The 16518-nt window shown below is 48.2% G+C and overlaps 1 protein-coding gene across 3 annotated transcripts in view; it reads right to left on the bottom strand.

Annotated features, from left to right (window-relative positions):
- The window catches only part of LOC146194707 (uncharacterized), a 116414-nt gene that overhangs the window by 64092 nt on the left and 35804 nt on the right, over nt 1-16518 (bottom strand). For all 3 annotated transcript variants that reach the window (XR_014705472.1, XM_084596100.1, XM_084596101.1), the window contains one exon: nt 1654-1689. Coding sequence is in view for 2 of the 3 variants with exons in the window: in XM_084596100.1 (XP_084452226.1) it covers nt 1654-1689 (36 nt within the window). In the remaining variant the exon portion in view is untranslated. The remainder of the gene's footprint in view (nt 1-1653; nt 1690-16518) is intronic.

Below are 16518 nucleotides of genomic sequence, written 5' to 3' on the forward strand. Positions count from 1 at the left end.
ATATTGTTGCGATATAGACCTGCTTATTACGTGTACTCTACGAATCGCACCAGTATGGAAATTTGAGCGGATAATTTTGGCGCGCCAAAAATCGGTTAGGTGCGACGTGTAAATATAATAGGCAAGTACGTAACTGCAGGGAAGGTCCCACATCCTACCTTCTAGGCAGTCCGGAAGCGCAGATGTTTCAACTGGCCCCTTTTTCTACGTTAGCGTTTATTGCAAGAAACATCTGAAATGCATTTTTCGTGCTATATATGACGACCTGCCTCAAATAATTTACAAGTACCACTCCGCTTCGCCAGTTACGCGACAATTTTTGCTACCTAATTTGGAGGTGAGATTTTTTATGACGGCCCTGTCTTCCTCTACTTCAATTACCATGGTCGCAACTTATTTGCCAAATCGCTGTGAAATAGTTCACAACTAATCACAGGCATTACTCTGGTTGGCTTCATGTAATGCAAATTTTCATCTCTAACTTTGACATGCTGCCCACGTTGCTGCAGGCAATCATAGAAATTACGCTGCTAGCTTAAAAAATTTTCCCCTGCCGAGGAACCTATGGTCGTCATACCACTGCTAAGGATTTTCCTCATGTAATCTATATAATCTTCTTCAAGGGATTTAAATGCCCTCCAACCTCTTCCGATAGCGTACTTCCCGCAAGTGATTCTGGCATCTATCAAGCTACCGTCACCTTCCGCATTTTCATAATAATAGTGATGCCGCTCTTGACGCTATCGACCGAAATGACGCCGTCATGAAAATTAAACCTAATTCGCTCCGTCCCGAATTGCATTCAAGAAAACAAAGCACTACAACCACCATGATGCCGATGCGTAAGCCTTCCTTGCAGGTTACACGGACATAGCGAAATTTGCATTATTTCAAATTTTCCCATGCCACGAAAGAGATCGAATCAATGAATCTTCAGACTCCCTCTGCTACAGCAACCTACATAATTTTGAATGTGACCTATCAGTAGTATTGCTTTCTCATTTGCACACTGACGAAACCATCTAGAGGCTGCATGAGCATGCTTCGGGTGAAGGCAGTTTTGCTGCCATGTGTTTTTGAAAGCCGCAAAATAAAGATCAGGAATAGTGGCTTTAATGAAAGCCCTAGCCTTAACAGTTTCATTCAAAAACTAGCTGTCACTTCCGCCTACCGGAGCACGACATTTGAAGACATCTCCTTTAATTAAGTTCAAAATAGTGGACTAAAAGAAAAATTTTGGCGTCAAACCTAGCCAAAGTTATTTTCACTGGCATCATATTTCAGGTAGGACCTTCATTTCCCTTGTTACGAGTTATTCCGTGCCATTGAACAAAAATGTTTTTAGGCTTATAGCTGAATTACCTTTTTTGCTTTATAAATATTCTTCCGCAGTTCTCTTGCAGTATCTTCTGTGGTCTACGTGTTCAGGCAAGGTTTTAAAAGATGGCATAAAAATTTGCCTATGCCTTTAGATTTCTTGCTACTTCTTTTGAGATGTGCCTTCAATAGCAACGGTTTACACTATGCGACACCGCCTGGTAATTTGAAGTATTTTAGTAATTATGGGACTTCAATAAAATGAAAAACACAGATTGATAATAGAGCACAGTGCTTTAAATGCGTATTCGAGGTAAGAACAAAGTTACAGCTCACCTGTCTCTGTTTCTGGATAAGTATTTCCAACGCGGACTGCAAAAGATGAAATGCATTGAAGAAAATAATTTAGGCAAACATACTCTCCAGCTCTGCAGGGAAACGTGAGGTCTTTTATAGGAGGTATAGCCTTACTACATACCACATCAGAATTGTTCAAACTGATGTGTGCTGAGAGAAAAATCGAATTAATATTATTCCGCTCAATTATGCACTTAGGAAGTGCGGATGTATAGGTTTGTTCTTAATTCCGTTTCTGTTCATCTAGATCAATTTATAAATTCTGATTGTAGAAAGTGATAACGAAACTTATGGCTGCATTATGGGGTTAGCATGCTAATGTGTTCATGTAACCAAAATACAGCAATCTAGGGGATATATGTCAATTTATAAAAGTGTTAGAGATTTACGCATGGTTTCATACGGCTTCGTCTTCATGACGCTTAATGTCAAAGAGCGACTAAGGCTATGAGATACGCCGTAGTGAGGTGTTCAGAACTTTCGACGACCTGAGGTTTTTTGTGTGCACAGACATAGCAAAGAGCACGGATGCCTCTCCCTTTAGCCTACATAAAAATGCAGCTGGTGGATATGGGATTCGACCCCGAGTACTCCTGCATAGTAGCCGGACCTTTTCACGACTGCGCTATGTAGGCGGATCAGCAAACTATTTATTTGAGCAAATGCTTTGATATATATACTATGGTTACAAGAAATTTAGCAATCTTCATTGAGAGTTTGTATAGGAAGGCGCTCATATTCATCTTAAGCATAGCGTAGACGCGATAGCTCTTAATGACACTGCATTTCGCTTCCTCAATTTTGTTATTTATATGTGTTTTTGAAGGCCCCGCCATGGTGACGCAGTGGCTAAGACGCACGTCTGGTCCTTCAGAGTAGCCGGGTTCATTCCCGATCGCCGGTGGCTGCATCTCCATAGAGGCGAAATGAAGGCGCATCCGCGTTCAGTGCGATTTCAGCGCATGTTAAAAATCACCAAGTGGAGACATTACTCACACCCTTCACTACGGCACATCTTTCTCTCGTTTCATTCTCCCTGCCAACTTCATTCTTTCACTGACAGGGCGGTTCAGGTACCCACAGAAAAAGTGTGACAGACAATGCATTCCCTTTCCTGGAAACCATCTTTTATTATGCTTTCTACACACTACATGCCCATTCCCATTTCGTCCTCTTGATTTCCACTAACACGTCAATAACTAGAGGTATTTCTCTCACCCACTCTGCGCGCTTCCAGTCTCGTAACGCTCCAACTACCATTTTTCGTTTCATAGCCCTCTGCGCTGTCCTCAATTTTGGAACAACACTATCCGTCAACCTCCACATTTCAGCACTATAAGTGAGCATAGGTATATGTAGATACTTTCCTCTTGAGCGATACCGGTAAACTGCTAGTCATAACCAGCGAGTGTTTGACAGAGGCGCTCCATCCTTGTCTTATTCTACCAGTGATTTCCCTTCCATGACCTGAATCTGCGGTTATTACCTGTTCTAAGTAGACATATTCGCCTACCACTCCCAGTGCTTCGCTACCGATTGTGAACTGCTGTTCCTTCTTGAGGCTGTTGAACATCACTTTACCTTAGTCTACTGACTATTGAATATAACGCATATATTTCTGCTGTTCCTGTCAAGGTCATCAACGTTCTTTACAGTTAATCCACTGATTTACTTAGCAAAGAAATATCATCAGTGAAGCCAACATTATTGATTGAGGTATTCTTTTTCGACCCTTATCCCTAACCGCTCCCATTCTAGGTCTCTCAATACCTCCTCTGAGCAAGCTGCTGCAAATAGTACTAGGGAGACCGTGTCTCCTCGTCTAACATCATTCTTTATGGGAATTTAGTAACTTTTTTTATTCAGAACTATGGCTGCTGTGGAGCCACTATATATATATATATATATATATATATATATATAATATTGTACTGTGATAGTCAGCACTTCAGCCATCGACATGCACCTGTGCGTTGTGCGACGAAGAAAAAGAAGTACGCTGGGCTCGCCGTTGCAAGGTCCCGTCCTCGCAGCTCTCCATCTGAGCGTCAATAAACGCCCTATTACAATTGGTGGAGGTGCTGGGTACGATCCCACCCAAACTGGAACTGCGAAGCCGTACACTACCCTCTACGACCGCCATGCAAGACGAGTCCACTTCGACGCTGCCGGCCGTTCCACCCACGATCATGTGTGCTGGCGTCGTGCGCCAGCGTGACCCTTTCCTGTTCAGCGGCACGGCCGATCAAGATGTCGACGACTGGCTGTCATCGTATGAAAGAGTAAGCAGCTACAACAAGTGGGATGACTCATACAAGCTCAGTAACGTCATATTCTATCTGACGGACGTGGCGAACCTCTGGTTTCGCAACCATGAGGCTGACCTGTCATCTTGGTCGACATTTAAAAAGAATTTCGCGGAAGTGTTCGGCCGACCGGCAGTGCGTAAGCTTCGTGCCGAACAACGTTTACACGATCGTGTTCAGCGCGCTGATGAGACCTTTACCAGCTACATAGAAGACGTCGTTGATCTCTGCAAACGAGTCGACCCGGCCATGCCGGAAGCAAACAAAATCCGCTATATCCTCGAGGGCATTTCTGAGGACGCCTTCCAGATGCTGGTAGCGAAAGATCCCACCAGCGTTACTGAACTCGTGAAGCTTTGCCAGAGCTACGACGAGCTCCGCAAGCGGCGCGCTTCTAGGCGCCGCTCCAGTGTGTGCGACGAAGGCGTATCGGCATTAGCCCTGGGTGGTTCGCCAACTTCTTAAGGGAGCCCGCTGAATCAAAAGATCAAAGATTTTATTCGTGAAGAGGTCGCACGTCAGATCTCACTTCTTCCCCATTTTCAAGATTCGGGCCGCCTCGTTCCTGAACTGGCTCCATCTTTGGCCCCTGCTATACGCCGTGTCGTGCAAGAACACGTCGCTGATGTCTTGCCGTCCAACCCCGTGGTGCCGCCTGTGACGGCACCTCTCACGTATGCCCAAGTAACGGCTAGGCCACCACCTTCGCCCACGTCTGGCTCCTATGTGCAGGTCCCTGCCTACCGTTCACCGCCGCATGCTGAGCCTTCGTTTCAAGCCCCACCCTCAAGGTTCCGCCCACATCCTATGAAACCTTGGCGTACTACAGACAACCTTCCGATTTGCTATGCCTGCGGTCGGCCGGGCCATGTTGCGCGCCTTTGTCGCCAGCGCCTCCAACCTTCACAGCCTGACATTCGACTTTACCCGTACGATACCGACTCACGCTCGCAAATGATTCCGCCCGGTTCTCAATTTGTCCCACAAGATCGCCAAACCTATACCACTCGTCGATCACATTCTCCTCGGCGCCGATCGCTTTCTCCAATGCTGTGACGTTCTACCAGCACCGTTGAGGGAAACTAACAGTCGCAGTTCCGGGGGCAAGAACTGCGCTTGTTTCGAATTCCTCAAGTCCTCCATGTCGTCCCGCTAATGTTATCAAAGTTTCTGTAGAAGGCGCCACAGTTCTCGCTCTCGTCGATACCGGTGCAGCCATATCCGTCATCAGTGAAGCGCTCTGCCGTCGAATTCGCAAAGTGACCACTCCGATTTCCGACTTTTCGCTCCGCACCGCCTCATCACAGCACATTCACCCCTCCGCATCTTGCACAGCCCGTGTGCTCATTCAAGACGTCTTGTACCCCATCGAGTTTATTGTTCTGCCGAACTGCTCGCATGATATCATCCTCGGATACGATTTTCTATCGACTCATCAAGCCGTTATTGACTGTGCTCGTGCGCAAATTGCCTTCGCCCCCCTCTGTGATGCCCCCTTCTGTGATACCCCTCCCCGCACTGCAAAACTTCTCGTCGCCCATGACACCGACATTCCTCCGTTCTCTGCTGCCCTCGTACCACTGTCTTGTGAGTGGGTAACTCCTTTGACTGCGATGTTTACACCTACCAAAGCCACCTCCCGTCATCCCTGCCTCCTTTTTCCGTTCGCAGTTCTCGAAATTCAAGACGGCAAGAGTGCACTTTACGCCTCGAACCCATTTTCTTGCCCAGCAGTCCTGCTCCGTGGCGAATGCATTGGACGCCTTAAAGAACTTGATCCCAGTCATATCACCACTCTTGCTGACTCAACCCCCTCCTTCGACGTTAGTCTGTGCTCTTGCGATGTTGCGACCGCTTCGACGCCCTCCGACGTTTTCCAACATGCTATTGATGCTGATCTTCCACTTACGCAACGTGATCAACTTGTCGCCCTCTTGCAGAACTTCGCTTCTTCATTCGACTTTCCTCAAACTGACTTGGGCCGCACGTCTGTCGTAGAGCACACCATCGACACCGGTAAAACTGCACCTTTGCGCCAGCGCCCCTATCGCGTGTCGGCTTCGGAGCGCCAAGTAATTGCTGATCATGTGGACGACATGCTCCGTCGTGGTGTCATTCGGCCATCCCACAGTCCCTGGGCGTCTCCAGTTGTGTTGGTACCTAAGAAAGATGGCTCCTTCCGGTTTTGTGTCGACTACCGCCGGCTCAACAAGATCACGCGCAAGGACGTCTATCCTCTGCCACGCATCGATGATGCACTAGACTGCTTGCAGGGCGCCGAGTTTTTCTCCTCGTTGGATTTACGATCTGGCTACTGGCAGGTGCCAATGGCTGACGCTGACCGCTCTAAAACTGCCTTCATCACACCAGATGGATTATATGAATTCAACGTCATGCCCTTTGGGCTTTGCAACGCCCCGGCCACATTTGAACGCCTCATGGACACTGTGCTTCGTGGATTCAAGTGGCGAACCTGTCTTTGCTATCTCGATGATATCGTAGTCTTTTCTACCGATTTTCAATCCCACCTGCTCCGACTGAAGGACGTTCTCACTTGTCTCGCTACCGCCGGCCTCCAACTGAATCTGAAGAAGTGCCGCTTTGCTGCTCGCCGACTAACAATTCTAGGTCATGTCGTTTCTAAGGATGGCATTCTTCCCGATCCCACCAAACTTCGTGCAGTTGCCGAATTCCCACGCCCAAAATCACTGAAGCAGCTACGAAGTTTCATCGGCCCGTGCTCCTACTTTCGCCGCTTCATCTTAAATTTCGCCTCTATTATTGCTCCTCTCATCCAGCTCCTCTCCGGCAGCTCCAACCTCTGCTCATGGACACCTGCTTGTGATGACGCCTTCAACACTTTACGCCGTCTTTTAGTTTCGCCTCCCATCCTCCGCCACTTCAACCCGAATGCGCCAACTGAGATTCACACTGACGCTAGCGGTATTGGGATAGGCGCCGTTCTCACCCAACGCAAACCTGGTATCCAAGACTATGTGGTGGCGTACGCAAGCCGCACCTTGACCAAGGCAGAGTCCAATTATTCTGTTACGGAAAGAGAATGTTTGGCCATTATTTGGGCCATCGGCAAATTCCGTCCGTATGTCTATGGCCGACCATTTTATGTGGTCACTGATCATCACGCTCTGTGCTGGCTGGCGTCCCTCAAGGACCCGTCCGGCCGCCTTGCTCGCTGGGCTCTTCGCCTCCAAGAGTATGACATTCGTGTCATATATCGCTCAGGCCTCAAGCATACTGACGCGGACGCTCTTTCGCGCTCCCCGCTGCCTCCCTCTTCGTTGTCTGATGAGATCTGCGCCTACGATTTGTCTTCGCTTGCCACTATCGACATGGCCACGGAACAGCGGCGCGACCCGTGGATATCTACACTTCTGGACTTTCTTTCAAGTCACTCTCCAGGTCGTTTGTCTCGGGCGCTTGCTCGCCAAGCTCACCATTTTTCAATTCGTGACGGGCTGCTCTATCGCCGCAATTATCTTCACGACGGAAGGAAGTGGCTTTTAGTCATCCCCCGTCATCTCCGCGCCGAAATTTGTGCTGCTTTCCATACTGATCCCCAGTGCGCCCACGGCGGAGTGTTAAAAACCTACACGCGCTTGCGTCTACGCTTCTTCTGGCGTGGAATGTACCGCTTTGTCCGCCATTTTGTCCGTTCTTGCCAGTCTTGCCAACGCCGAAAAACTCCTCTCAAGTCCCCTGCTTCGTTGCAGCCGTTGCCCTGTCCTACCCGTCCGTTTGATCCTGTCGGCATAGATCTATACGGTCCCCTTCCTACAACTTCAGCTGGCAACCGCTGGATTATTGTGGCTGTGGATCATCTAACCCGCTACACTGAGACATCATCATTGCCCTCTGCTTCCGCACGCGACGTGGCTGCCTTTATTCTGAAAAACCTGGTTCTTCGCCATGGTGCCCCTCGCGAACTGCTCAGTGACCGCGGACGCGTTTTCTTATCAGACGCTCTTGAGGCTCTCCTGAAAGAATGCCGCATCATACACCGCACCGCTACCTCGTACCACCCTCAGACGAATGGACTGACAGAACGTTTTAACCGCACTCTCGGTGACATGCTGGCTATGTACGTGAACACCGACCATTCCAATTGGGACCAAGTTCTACCGTTTGTTACTTACGCATATAACACCGCGACACAGGCCACTACTGGATTCTCTCCATTCTTTCTCCTTTACGGGCGCGAGCCACCCTGTACTATGGACACACTTTTTCCCTACCGCCCTGACGTTTCCGAATCTTCCCCACTATCCGATGCCGTCACGTACGCAGAAGAATGCCGTCAGCTCGCCCGCTCTCTCACAACAGAAAATCAGTGGCAACAAAAATACCTCCGTGATACCGGCGAAGCTTCGTCATATCTCCCGAACACACTGGTGTGGCTCTGGGTGCCCTCCACAACCCCTGGCCTTTCAAAGAAGTTTCTTGCTTGCTACCACGGGCCATATAGGGTCCTCCAGCAAACATCTGCAGTCAACTACGTAGTTGAGCCCGTCACGCCCTCTGCGGCCTTGCGTCGCCGTGGTCGTGAAACAGTTCACGTGAACCGATTGAAGCCATTTTATGACCCCGCCGTGCTTTCCGCGCCATAAGTCACCAGGATGGCTCCTTTTTTATACCCGGGGGGAAAATGTACTGTGATAGTCAGCACTTCAGCCATCGACATGCACCTGTGCGTTGTGCGACGAAGAAAAAGAAGTACGCTGGGCTCGCCGTTGCAAGGTCCTGTCCTCGCAGCTCTCCATCTGAGCGTCAATAAACGCCCTATTACAATATATATGATGGAAAGAAGCCAACAGGCGGCGAGGCCGAGGAAAGCGTTGGGGATGGTACTTTTATGTCTTTTTGTTTTAATGTTTACTTGGATAATCACAGAAATTATTAATGTAATCTGATTAGGGGAAAGGTAATTAAACACAAAGTAGAAGAAAAAACAACGTGCTGATGGTGGGAACCGAACCCACGACCTCCGAATATTCTAGTACTTGTGGGGCTCCGCAGCCCCCTTAAATGTTTTAAACCGCGCGCGTGTCTTTCTATTTGTATTGTGTTTGCACGGGCAGCGCGGGTGCGCATGAGCAAGCAGATAATTTTGAGGGCGTGATGTTAGCGGCGACAGACGACGGTAGATAAGCGCGTCGGAAGCAAGGCGCTGGGCCTTTTTTGCACCGGCGGAGAGGCCGGCGCGGGGCAGCCGGCGAGCGTCATGGGCCAGCAGGGTGTGCACGGAAGACTGCAAGATCGCCGACACAAAGATGGAAGCAGCGCCTGCAGGAACAGCCTAGGCGTATTCGTGTGAGTTGCTGCTGTCCCGCGAGGAGCAATGTTTCTTGTGCCGCCGTTAGCGCTTTGCCCTATTGCTCGTTTTATTTTCTCCGCAGTGTGTTTTGTTTCGCCGCAGTAAGGCCCTGACATTCTTCCCGCTTTCCGTTGGTGTTCTATTGTCGCGCGCATGAACAGCCTGTTCTCAGCGCTGTAGCGCCATATGTTTCTTTGTTTTGCTTTTCTTGTTTATCCGGAATAAACCGGTGTTTTTAAGAGACTGGATTTGTCACTCGTCGGGCGAGACCAGGGCTCGCGGACCAGTTTCATTGAAGGCGAGGCCTTCATACTTTACACACATGATGCACATACGTCTCGTATACTTCATAGTTTCGCAATGCCTGTATAACTGCCGAGGTATTTACTGAGTCAAATGCTTTTTCGTAGTCGAATAATGCTATATATAAATGCTTGCTATAATCCCAGCATTTTTATATCACCTGGGTAATGGTATGAATACGATTGAGAGTAGACTACCTTCCCTGAAAACATGCTTTATTTCTTGCTTGATTGATGTGTAAAATTGTCCTGATTTTGTTAGTGATGACGTAGTAAACATCTTGTGTGTAACTGATAATAAGCTGTTTGGCAAGCACTTTTTCCCGTCCTTAGAGTTTCCCTTTTTATGAATTGAGGTGATGTTGGCGTTCTCCACGGCCCTTGCACAGTCGTTGACGAGGCAATGCATATAAATTGTGGCCAGTTTTTATAGCACGATATCCACCTGCCTTTCAACATATCTGTATTTACCTAACCCCCTCTAGCTGCTTTCCTCATTTTCATTGTTTCTAAAGCTCTCTTAACCTCGTCCTTCGTTTCTGGAGGAACGTCTGACGCACTTTACTACTGCCTATCTCATTATTGTCCTAGCTACTTCGACTACTATTAAATCAGCATAGAACTCCTCGGCTACGTTGACTATGCTGTTAATATTCCTGATGAAGTTGCCCGCCTTGTCCCTTAGTGCAAATATCTAATTTCATCTGAGGCGGCTCGCGGTCTTTAGATGATTGTCAATTTTCCCTGTAGAGGGGACAACCGATGATAGCGTAGTGTAACAAATTGTTTTCAAAGGGAAAGAAAACAGACTGGTAAGACAGAAAGTTAGGTATGCGGATTAGGCGAAGTATTTCGAAGGGGTGAATTGGTGCAGCTAGCACAGGACCGAGTTAACTGAAGGATAATGAGAGAGGCCTTGGCCCTGCAGTTGGTATAGTCCCGCTGCTGCTGCCGCTGATGATCACGATGACAACGATTATGCGTTCATGAAATCATATAATAATCCGTTCACAGGAAAAGAAAGATATTCTGCATCTGTCACACTTGTTCTTTGGAGATCTCACCCGGGCCTTAAGGGAAGGAAGAATAGGATGAAACTGAAAAACGAGAGAAGGAGGTCTCCTAGTGAGGCTCCGGAATAATTTGGACTCTGGGCAGCTTTAACGTGCACTGACATAACACAGCACACTGACGCGTCTTCTTTTTCCTGGTGCCCCCGGCAGTCGGGATCGAACCCGGGTGCTCTGGTGCAGTGGTAGGGCATCTGCGCCACCCTGATGGAGCAATAGTTGTATGGCAAAGGAAAGACGAAATATATATCGCATTTCGCAGTTGGCACCTGTGCTGCGCAGGAAGGAGTTATGAGCGATTTGTAGTAAAATGTGAATGCTGTTGTTTAATGAAAGAAATGCAAAGTTCCATACAGAGTATTAGATACTGCGCGGTAAAATATTGATAAGGCCAGGCACATCAATCAGTGTGCGTTGTGTGACATTTGCCAGCGAACGATGTGCAGTAATAGAAAGCTCCAGACCAAGGCCCGGATAGCAGGCTTTGCTGTTTATCATTTCTCTTTGAAGAACCAATGTTTCTGAGAAGCCTGAAAACTTATCACCTCAGGAATGGTGTTACTCACCGAGTGTATTGGGTTATGGTCTCGACCTATGGAAGCTCAAAGCAGCCTAACTTTTTGCGTACACGGAAAATGGGATAGGAGAACGGTTCCTCGCAAGCATTCCCTCAACACAGCCATATGGCTACAGAGCGGCCTACTCAGCTGTAGCAGAAAATTGTTAAGAACCAGGCACACCTTGCTTTGTAGCCATGTGAATGCCATCACGTTGATGCTAATGAGTATTTATTATAAATCTGCTGCAGCTTGGCGGGTCTCCTAAACATAGGAGAACGGGAAGTGAGCCTTTTGTGTAAAGTAGCCAAGAGTTCCAAATTTGGCTTCCACTTGCATGTGAGTGCGTCATCTTGCATCGTGACTGGCCTGGTCACGAACGGAACTTGATGCATAGGGGAATGCAGTGCACCGTAACGAAGAGGCTAAAAGAATGTGTTCTAAGTCTACGGTGATTGCTCAGTCCCCAGTTTAGTGCCAGATCCACTAAGTGAATGGAAGAGTGTAAATTGTTTTCAGCGACGAGTGTTAGCGGCGCTTGCTGCGAGATGAAACCGGACTCCTGCAGCTGCAGAAACGAGCATCAGATTTTTAATATCGGTACGGTGGTGCTGTTCGGTTGGTGATGGTGAAAACAGTATTTGGAGATTCTTCTAGGATAGCACACATATATATTTTACTGCTGCTTACAAAAGCATACTTATGACTCCAAGAAATATCTCAGAAACCGCGGTCGCCCTAATCAACCGCCTAAAGTAGATGCCGGGTTGGGGTCCACGTCCCAACTTAGCAGCGTGGCGTTCTTGAACCAGCCAGACACCCAGTCCGCGTTTCCCAGAACCGGTTTGTTTAGTCGTGTCTCTGACGCCTACGTTTCTACGCTTTTTCAAACATTTGTAAAGACGCCAGTGCCATCCTTCCGTGAGACACGCCGCTGGATACAAAGCAACCAGTCATCAAAACCCAGATGCTGAGTTGCTGACCAAAAAGCATGCATAGCGCTCATGGAGCGCGCCGAACAATACCAGTTGGCGGCGGAAGTCTACGAGGGTCCGTTAACACATCCCCGTATCTCCGCCTCAGAGCCCTAGCCAGGCCCAGCAATAAGCACAGTACGCCAGCGCAAAGTTTAATGTGATCACACGTGAACAAACTGTGAGAGTACTTAATCTTGTATGCGGTAAATTACAATAAAGATTTCGAGACCACTGTGGAATGTACACTGCAGAATTGCGAAATCCTGAGTGTTGCTGCTGCACGCGATGCATCACGTTTGCTCTCAGTATTATTTTCAAATATATGCACCGTGGTTATCATTGCTACTGTCCTGATTGTAATTATCATTAATTTCAGCATCACTGTCATCGCTACTATCATCCTCACAGTAGAAAAGAAATATAATAGCGATTCACGAACCAGGGCGCGCCGCAGCTGGTTAAAGCACTAGGCTGGGGATACTGGGGATGAAGGTTCGATTCCCGATGGAGGAAGGATTTTTATTTATCGCTTAATGTCATGAGAATGATTCACAAGTGACTCACCAGCATACAGAGACCGTACAAATCTGGCTCTAAATTTTTGCGCTCTGGATTTATTTCCATGAGCCTAAAAAGGCTTTCGCCTTAAACTACATCGTTTTAATAGACTAGTTTGCCAAGGCTCACTTCTAAAATGACTACTTTGTACTCCGATGACACACAAGTATGCTCTTGGTTGGAAAGTGGATTTCGGCGTCCTGTGGTGTAGCCACCAGTCAGCAGTCTACGTCATAAATGTTTTATTTACTGTAGCGCTCGCTTGCATCAGAACGGAAGCCAATTTCATAATAGGCGATAGAGAAATGGCCATTTGAAATTTTAGAAAGGGTATAGTATCGCCGGAAGCGGCAAGGAGTCTGGCCAGCAGACAGCTAAAAAGGAAACTCCGTCTAATTTGACCATTGCACATGTGTCCGTTCATGGCAACGAAGCGGCCCACCTGTTAGCCCGAGCTTTCTATTTCCGGGAAAATGTGGAGCCGTCCAGCAGCCGTAATATGGGCGAGCGTCTGCAAAATTATACAAAAATTCTTGAAAAAGCAGGTTAAGCAGGAGACTGATGCCAACAGAGCTTAAAGTATGACAATAGGGAAGCAGTCGCATGGCGGCGCCAGCAAGCTGGGAACTTTGGAAACCCGGTCTGGGCATATTACGTTCAGATGGACGGTAGAGAAAATGATAAATACAAGCACAGTAGGGAGAGAGGGACTCTCGATTATATAATCTGGGAATGTGGTAGCTCTCCAGGGGCTAAAGCAAATACAAATTCTAGAGAAGCCTGGAAAGCCCTGCTGCGGAGCAAGGTTCCTGCCCTACAGCAACAAGCCATCCGCCTGGCGGAAGAAGCAGCGAAGAACCAAGCCCTCTTTGCCTGCTTCTGATCGCGGAGCTCTCGGCTCCCGTCCCTCAGGCTTGCGTGCCGGGGGCGGGGATTGGGGGCCTCTTTATCTTGTGGAATAATAAAGTTATCATCATCATTTACTGTTCCGAAAACTTTTTTGGGTAAGGACGAGCTCCTTAGAGAATGGTCTCGCCCATTTAATTCGGCAGTCAACATTCATATCATCGTGGTATTTAGGCCGAATTGGCGATGATAAATCTCATTGACCACGCCAGTTTGTGTACAAACTACACCATAATCTTGTTGTGTCAGTGTCCTGCGATCATGTACTTCTTTCCTTGTCTCGCTACATGTAACCACTGTGAATCCTCATGTCAGTGCATAGCGTGAATGTTCATGCGTATTGGTACCTATCACTTGTTCCTATATATATTGACCCTAAGACATGCTGCAATAAGCATAAAAAACAACGGAAGTTAATATAAGGCAGCGAAATACGTTCCCAATCCCGCACGCAGTCAGAGGCGTTTCAACTGGATATGTAAACGAATGGAACACAGATGACGGTACACAAACATGTAATCGGGCGCGAGAGCACGTGATCGGCAAGGAAAAATATTAATCGTCTGGCGCCTGCAACAACGGCACTCATAAATGCGTACACACACCACAGCCTACACATAAAGCAGTATCGGGTGCAGGGGCGCCATCCCTTTGTGACCAGAGTGTTTATTCCTCCGTGCGCCGTACACTTTGTGAAGAATGTCTCCCCAAGCAGTACGTATTCTGCAACATTCTAAGTCTGGACGCCTTCTTATGCCTCCTTTGATAGTTTTGAGGTGGCTCATAATCAAGCTACGAAATATCCCACCGACTCTGTCGGGAAAGCATCAAGGGAATACTTCGCCATGGACAGGTTTTCGCCATATAGCGACCTCCTGCAGCATTATTAGTTTACCAGACACTGGTGCCTCCTACAGATAGGATAGGATAGAAAATACATTAATTGTTCTAGAAAGGTCTTTTGCTGGTAGCAGACGAGAAACAAGAGGTCCATCTTCCATGTTTTCACAGGGTCGGTGTCCCTATTCTATGCCTCCACTGAGCTTTGCTGGTCACTGGGCATGCTGGCACCCAGTGGCACCTTGTTGGCACCCAGATCGCCACTGGAGAGCCGGCTCTCCAACTGGTCCCCACTCGGGTCTTTACAAAAGCTATCGTTTTTACTGCATTCTCACGTGATGTGGTATAACAAAAGTTTGCTACCATGCCACGCGCAGGTGTCCCGATATTCATCATCATCATCATCATCATCAGCCTGATTATACCCACTGCAGGGCGAAGGCCTCTCCCATATTTCTCCACTTAACCCGGTTCTGTGCTAGCTGCATCCACTTGACCCCTGCGAACTTCTTAATCTCATCCGCCCACCTAACTTTCTGCCTCCCCCTGCTACGCTTTCCTTCCCTTGGAATCCAGTTTGTTACCCTCAGCGACCATCGGTTATCCTCTCTTCGCACTACATGTCCTGCCCATGTCCATTTCTTCTTCTTAATTTCCACTAGAATGTCATTAACTTGAGTTATTTCTCTGACCCACTCTGCACGCTTTCTATCTCTTAATGTTACCCCTACCATTTTTCGTTCCATAGCCCTCTGGGTTGTCCTCAACTTAAGTAGAACTCTCTTGGTTAGCCTCCACGTTTCAGCCCCATAGGTGAGTACAGGCAAGATGCAACTGTTGTACACTTTCCTCTTGAGCGATACCGGTAAGCTGCTAGTCATAATCTGCGAGTGCTTGCCAAATGTCCCGATATTACGCCGGGTAAATCTTGCTAAGGATATGCAGATTTGGGAATGTTCTTGTCTTCAGTCTTCGCCAGTACACTGCCTCTTGTTGATTTAGATCACGATGAGGAGACGGATAGCGGATCCGTACCCTCTTATAGTAGTTGAGATTGTCTGAGCACGTAGGGCCGACTCGCTCGGGTAGATCGTCCTATTGGAGGAAGCTTGGCTTATATACTCTCGAGCTACCTCATCGGTTCGTTCGTTCCCCGCTATGACGGTGTGTCCTGGCACCCAGTACATGTTGTGTGTGACTTTTCGAGGGGTCGCGCTCTGGAGGAGCCTCAGCGTGGCGCGACCTATGCGGCCGTTCATGTAGTTACGGCACGCTTCTCTCGCATCTGTAAGAATGGTAAGGGACGTGTTGCTTCGATACCCGGCTACCACCGCTAGAGCAACGGCCAGCTCCTCTTCGGTTACCGTGCTGAGGCGCAAGCTAATTCCTTCAAGCTGGAATCAATAGCTACAGGCACTGCGCTGTTATGTGAACTTCCTGTATACGGAGCCGCGTCCGTGTAAACTGTTGTGAATTTTTTAGCTATATTTTTTGTAAATACTTCGCCCGGGATGCTCTACGGGCCACATGCACGTTGGGGTCCATGTTCCGGGGAAGGGTGCTAGCCTTTAGCTTTAGGTATGCTCGCAGTACAATTCTAGATTTTCGCAGTACTGCCTAGCCCCAGTCGCCTAAGAAGCGAGAGCCCCGTAGGTGTCTGCTGGAGCCTGGCTATCTGTGTGACGAGTTGGGCTTCTGTGATCTCTTCGAATGCGTTGTGAACTCCAAGAGCTAGTAGTTTTGCGTTGAAGGTGTTCATTGGTAAGTACAGGCCGGTCTTGTAAGCTTTGCGGATGTCACGAACTGGGCGCACATTTTAGTTAAGCCGGCGCGGCGCGAGGCCCCGGCGGTGTCGCATGGAAGTTTCGGGAAAAGAGACCTCCTTCCTCATGCGAGAGAGCACGTAGCTTTGTACGCGTCACCGTCGCCCCTTTTTCTCATCACACGGTGATGACGGTCTGGAAGTGCCAGAGGTCTCCAGAAAGTTCTACGGGTC

Source organism: Amblyomma maculatum, chromosome 3, assembly GCF_055883805.1.
Source record: "Amblyomma maculatum isolate TAMU_Amacu chromosome 3, ASM5588380v1, whole genome shotgun sequence".
NCBI lineage: Eukaryota > Metazoa > Arthropoda > Arachnida > Ixodida > Ixodidae > Amblyomma > Amblyomma maculatum.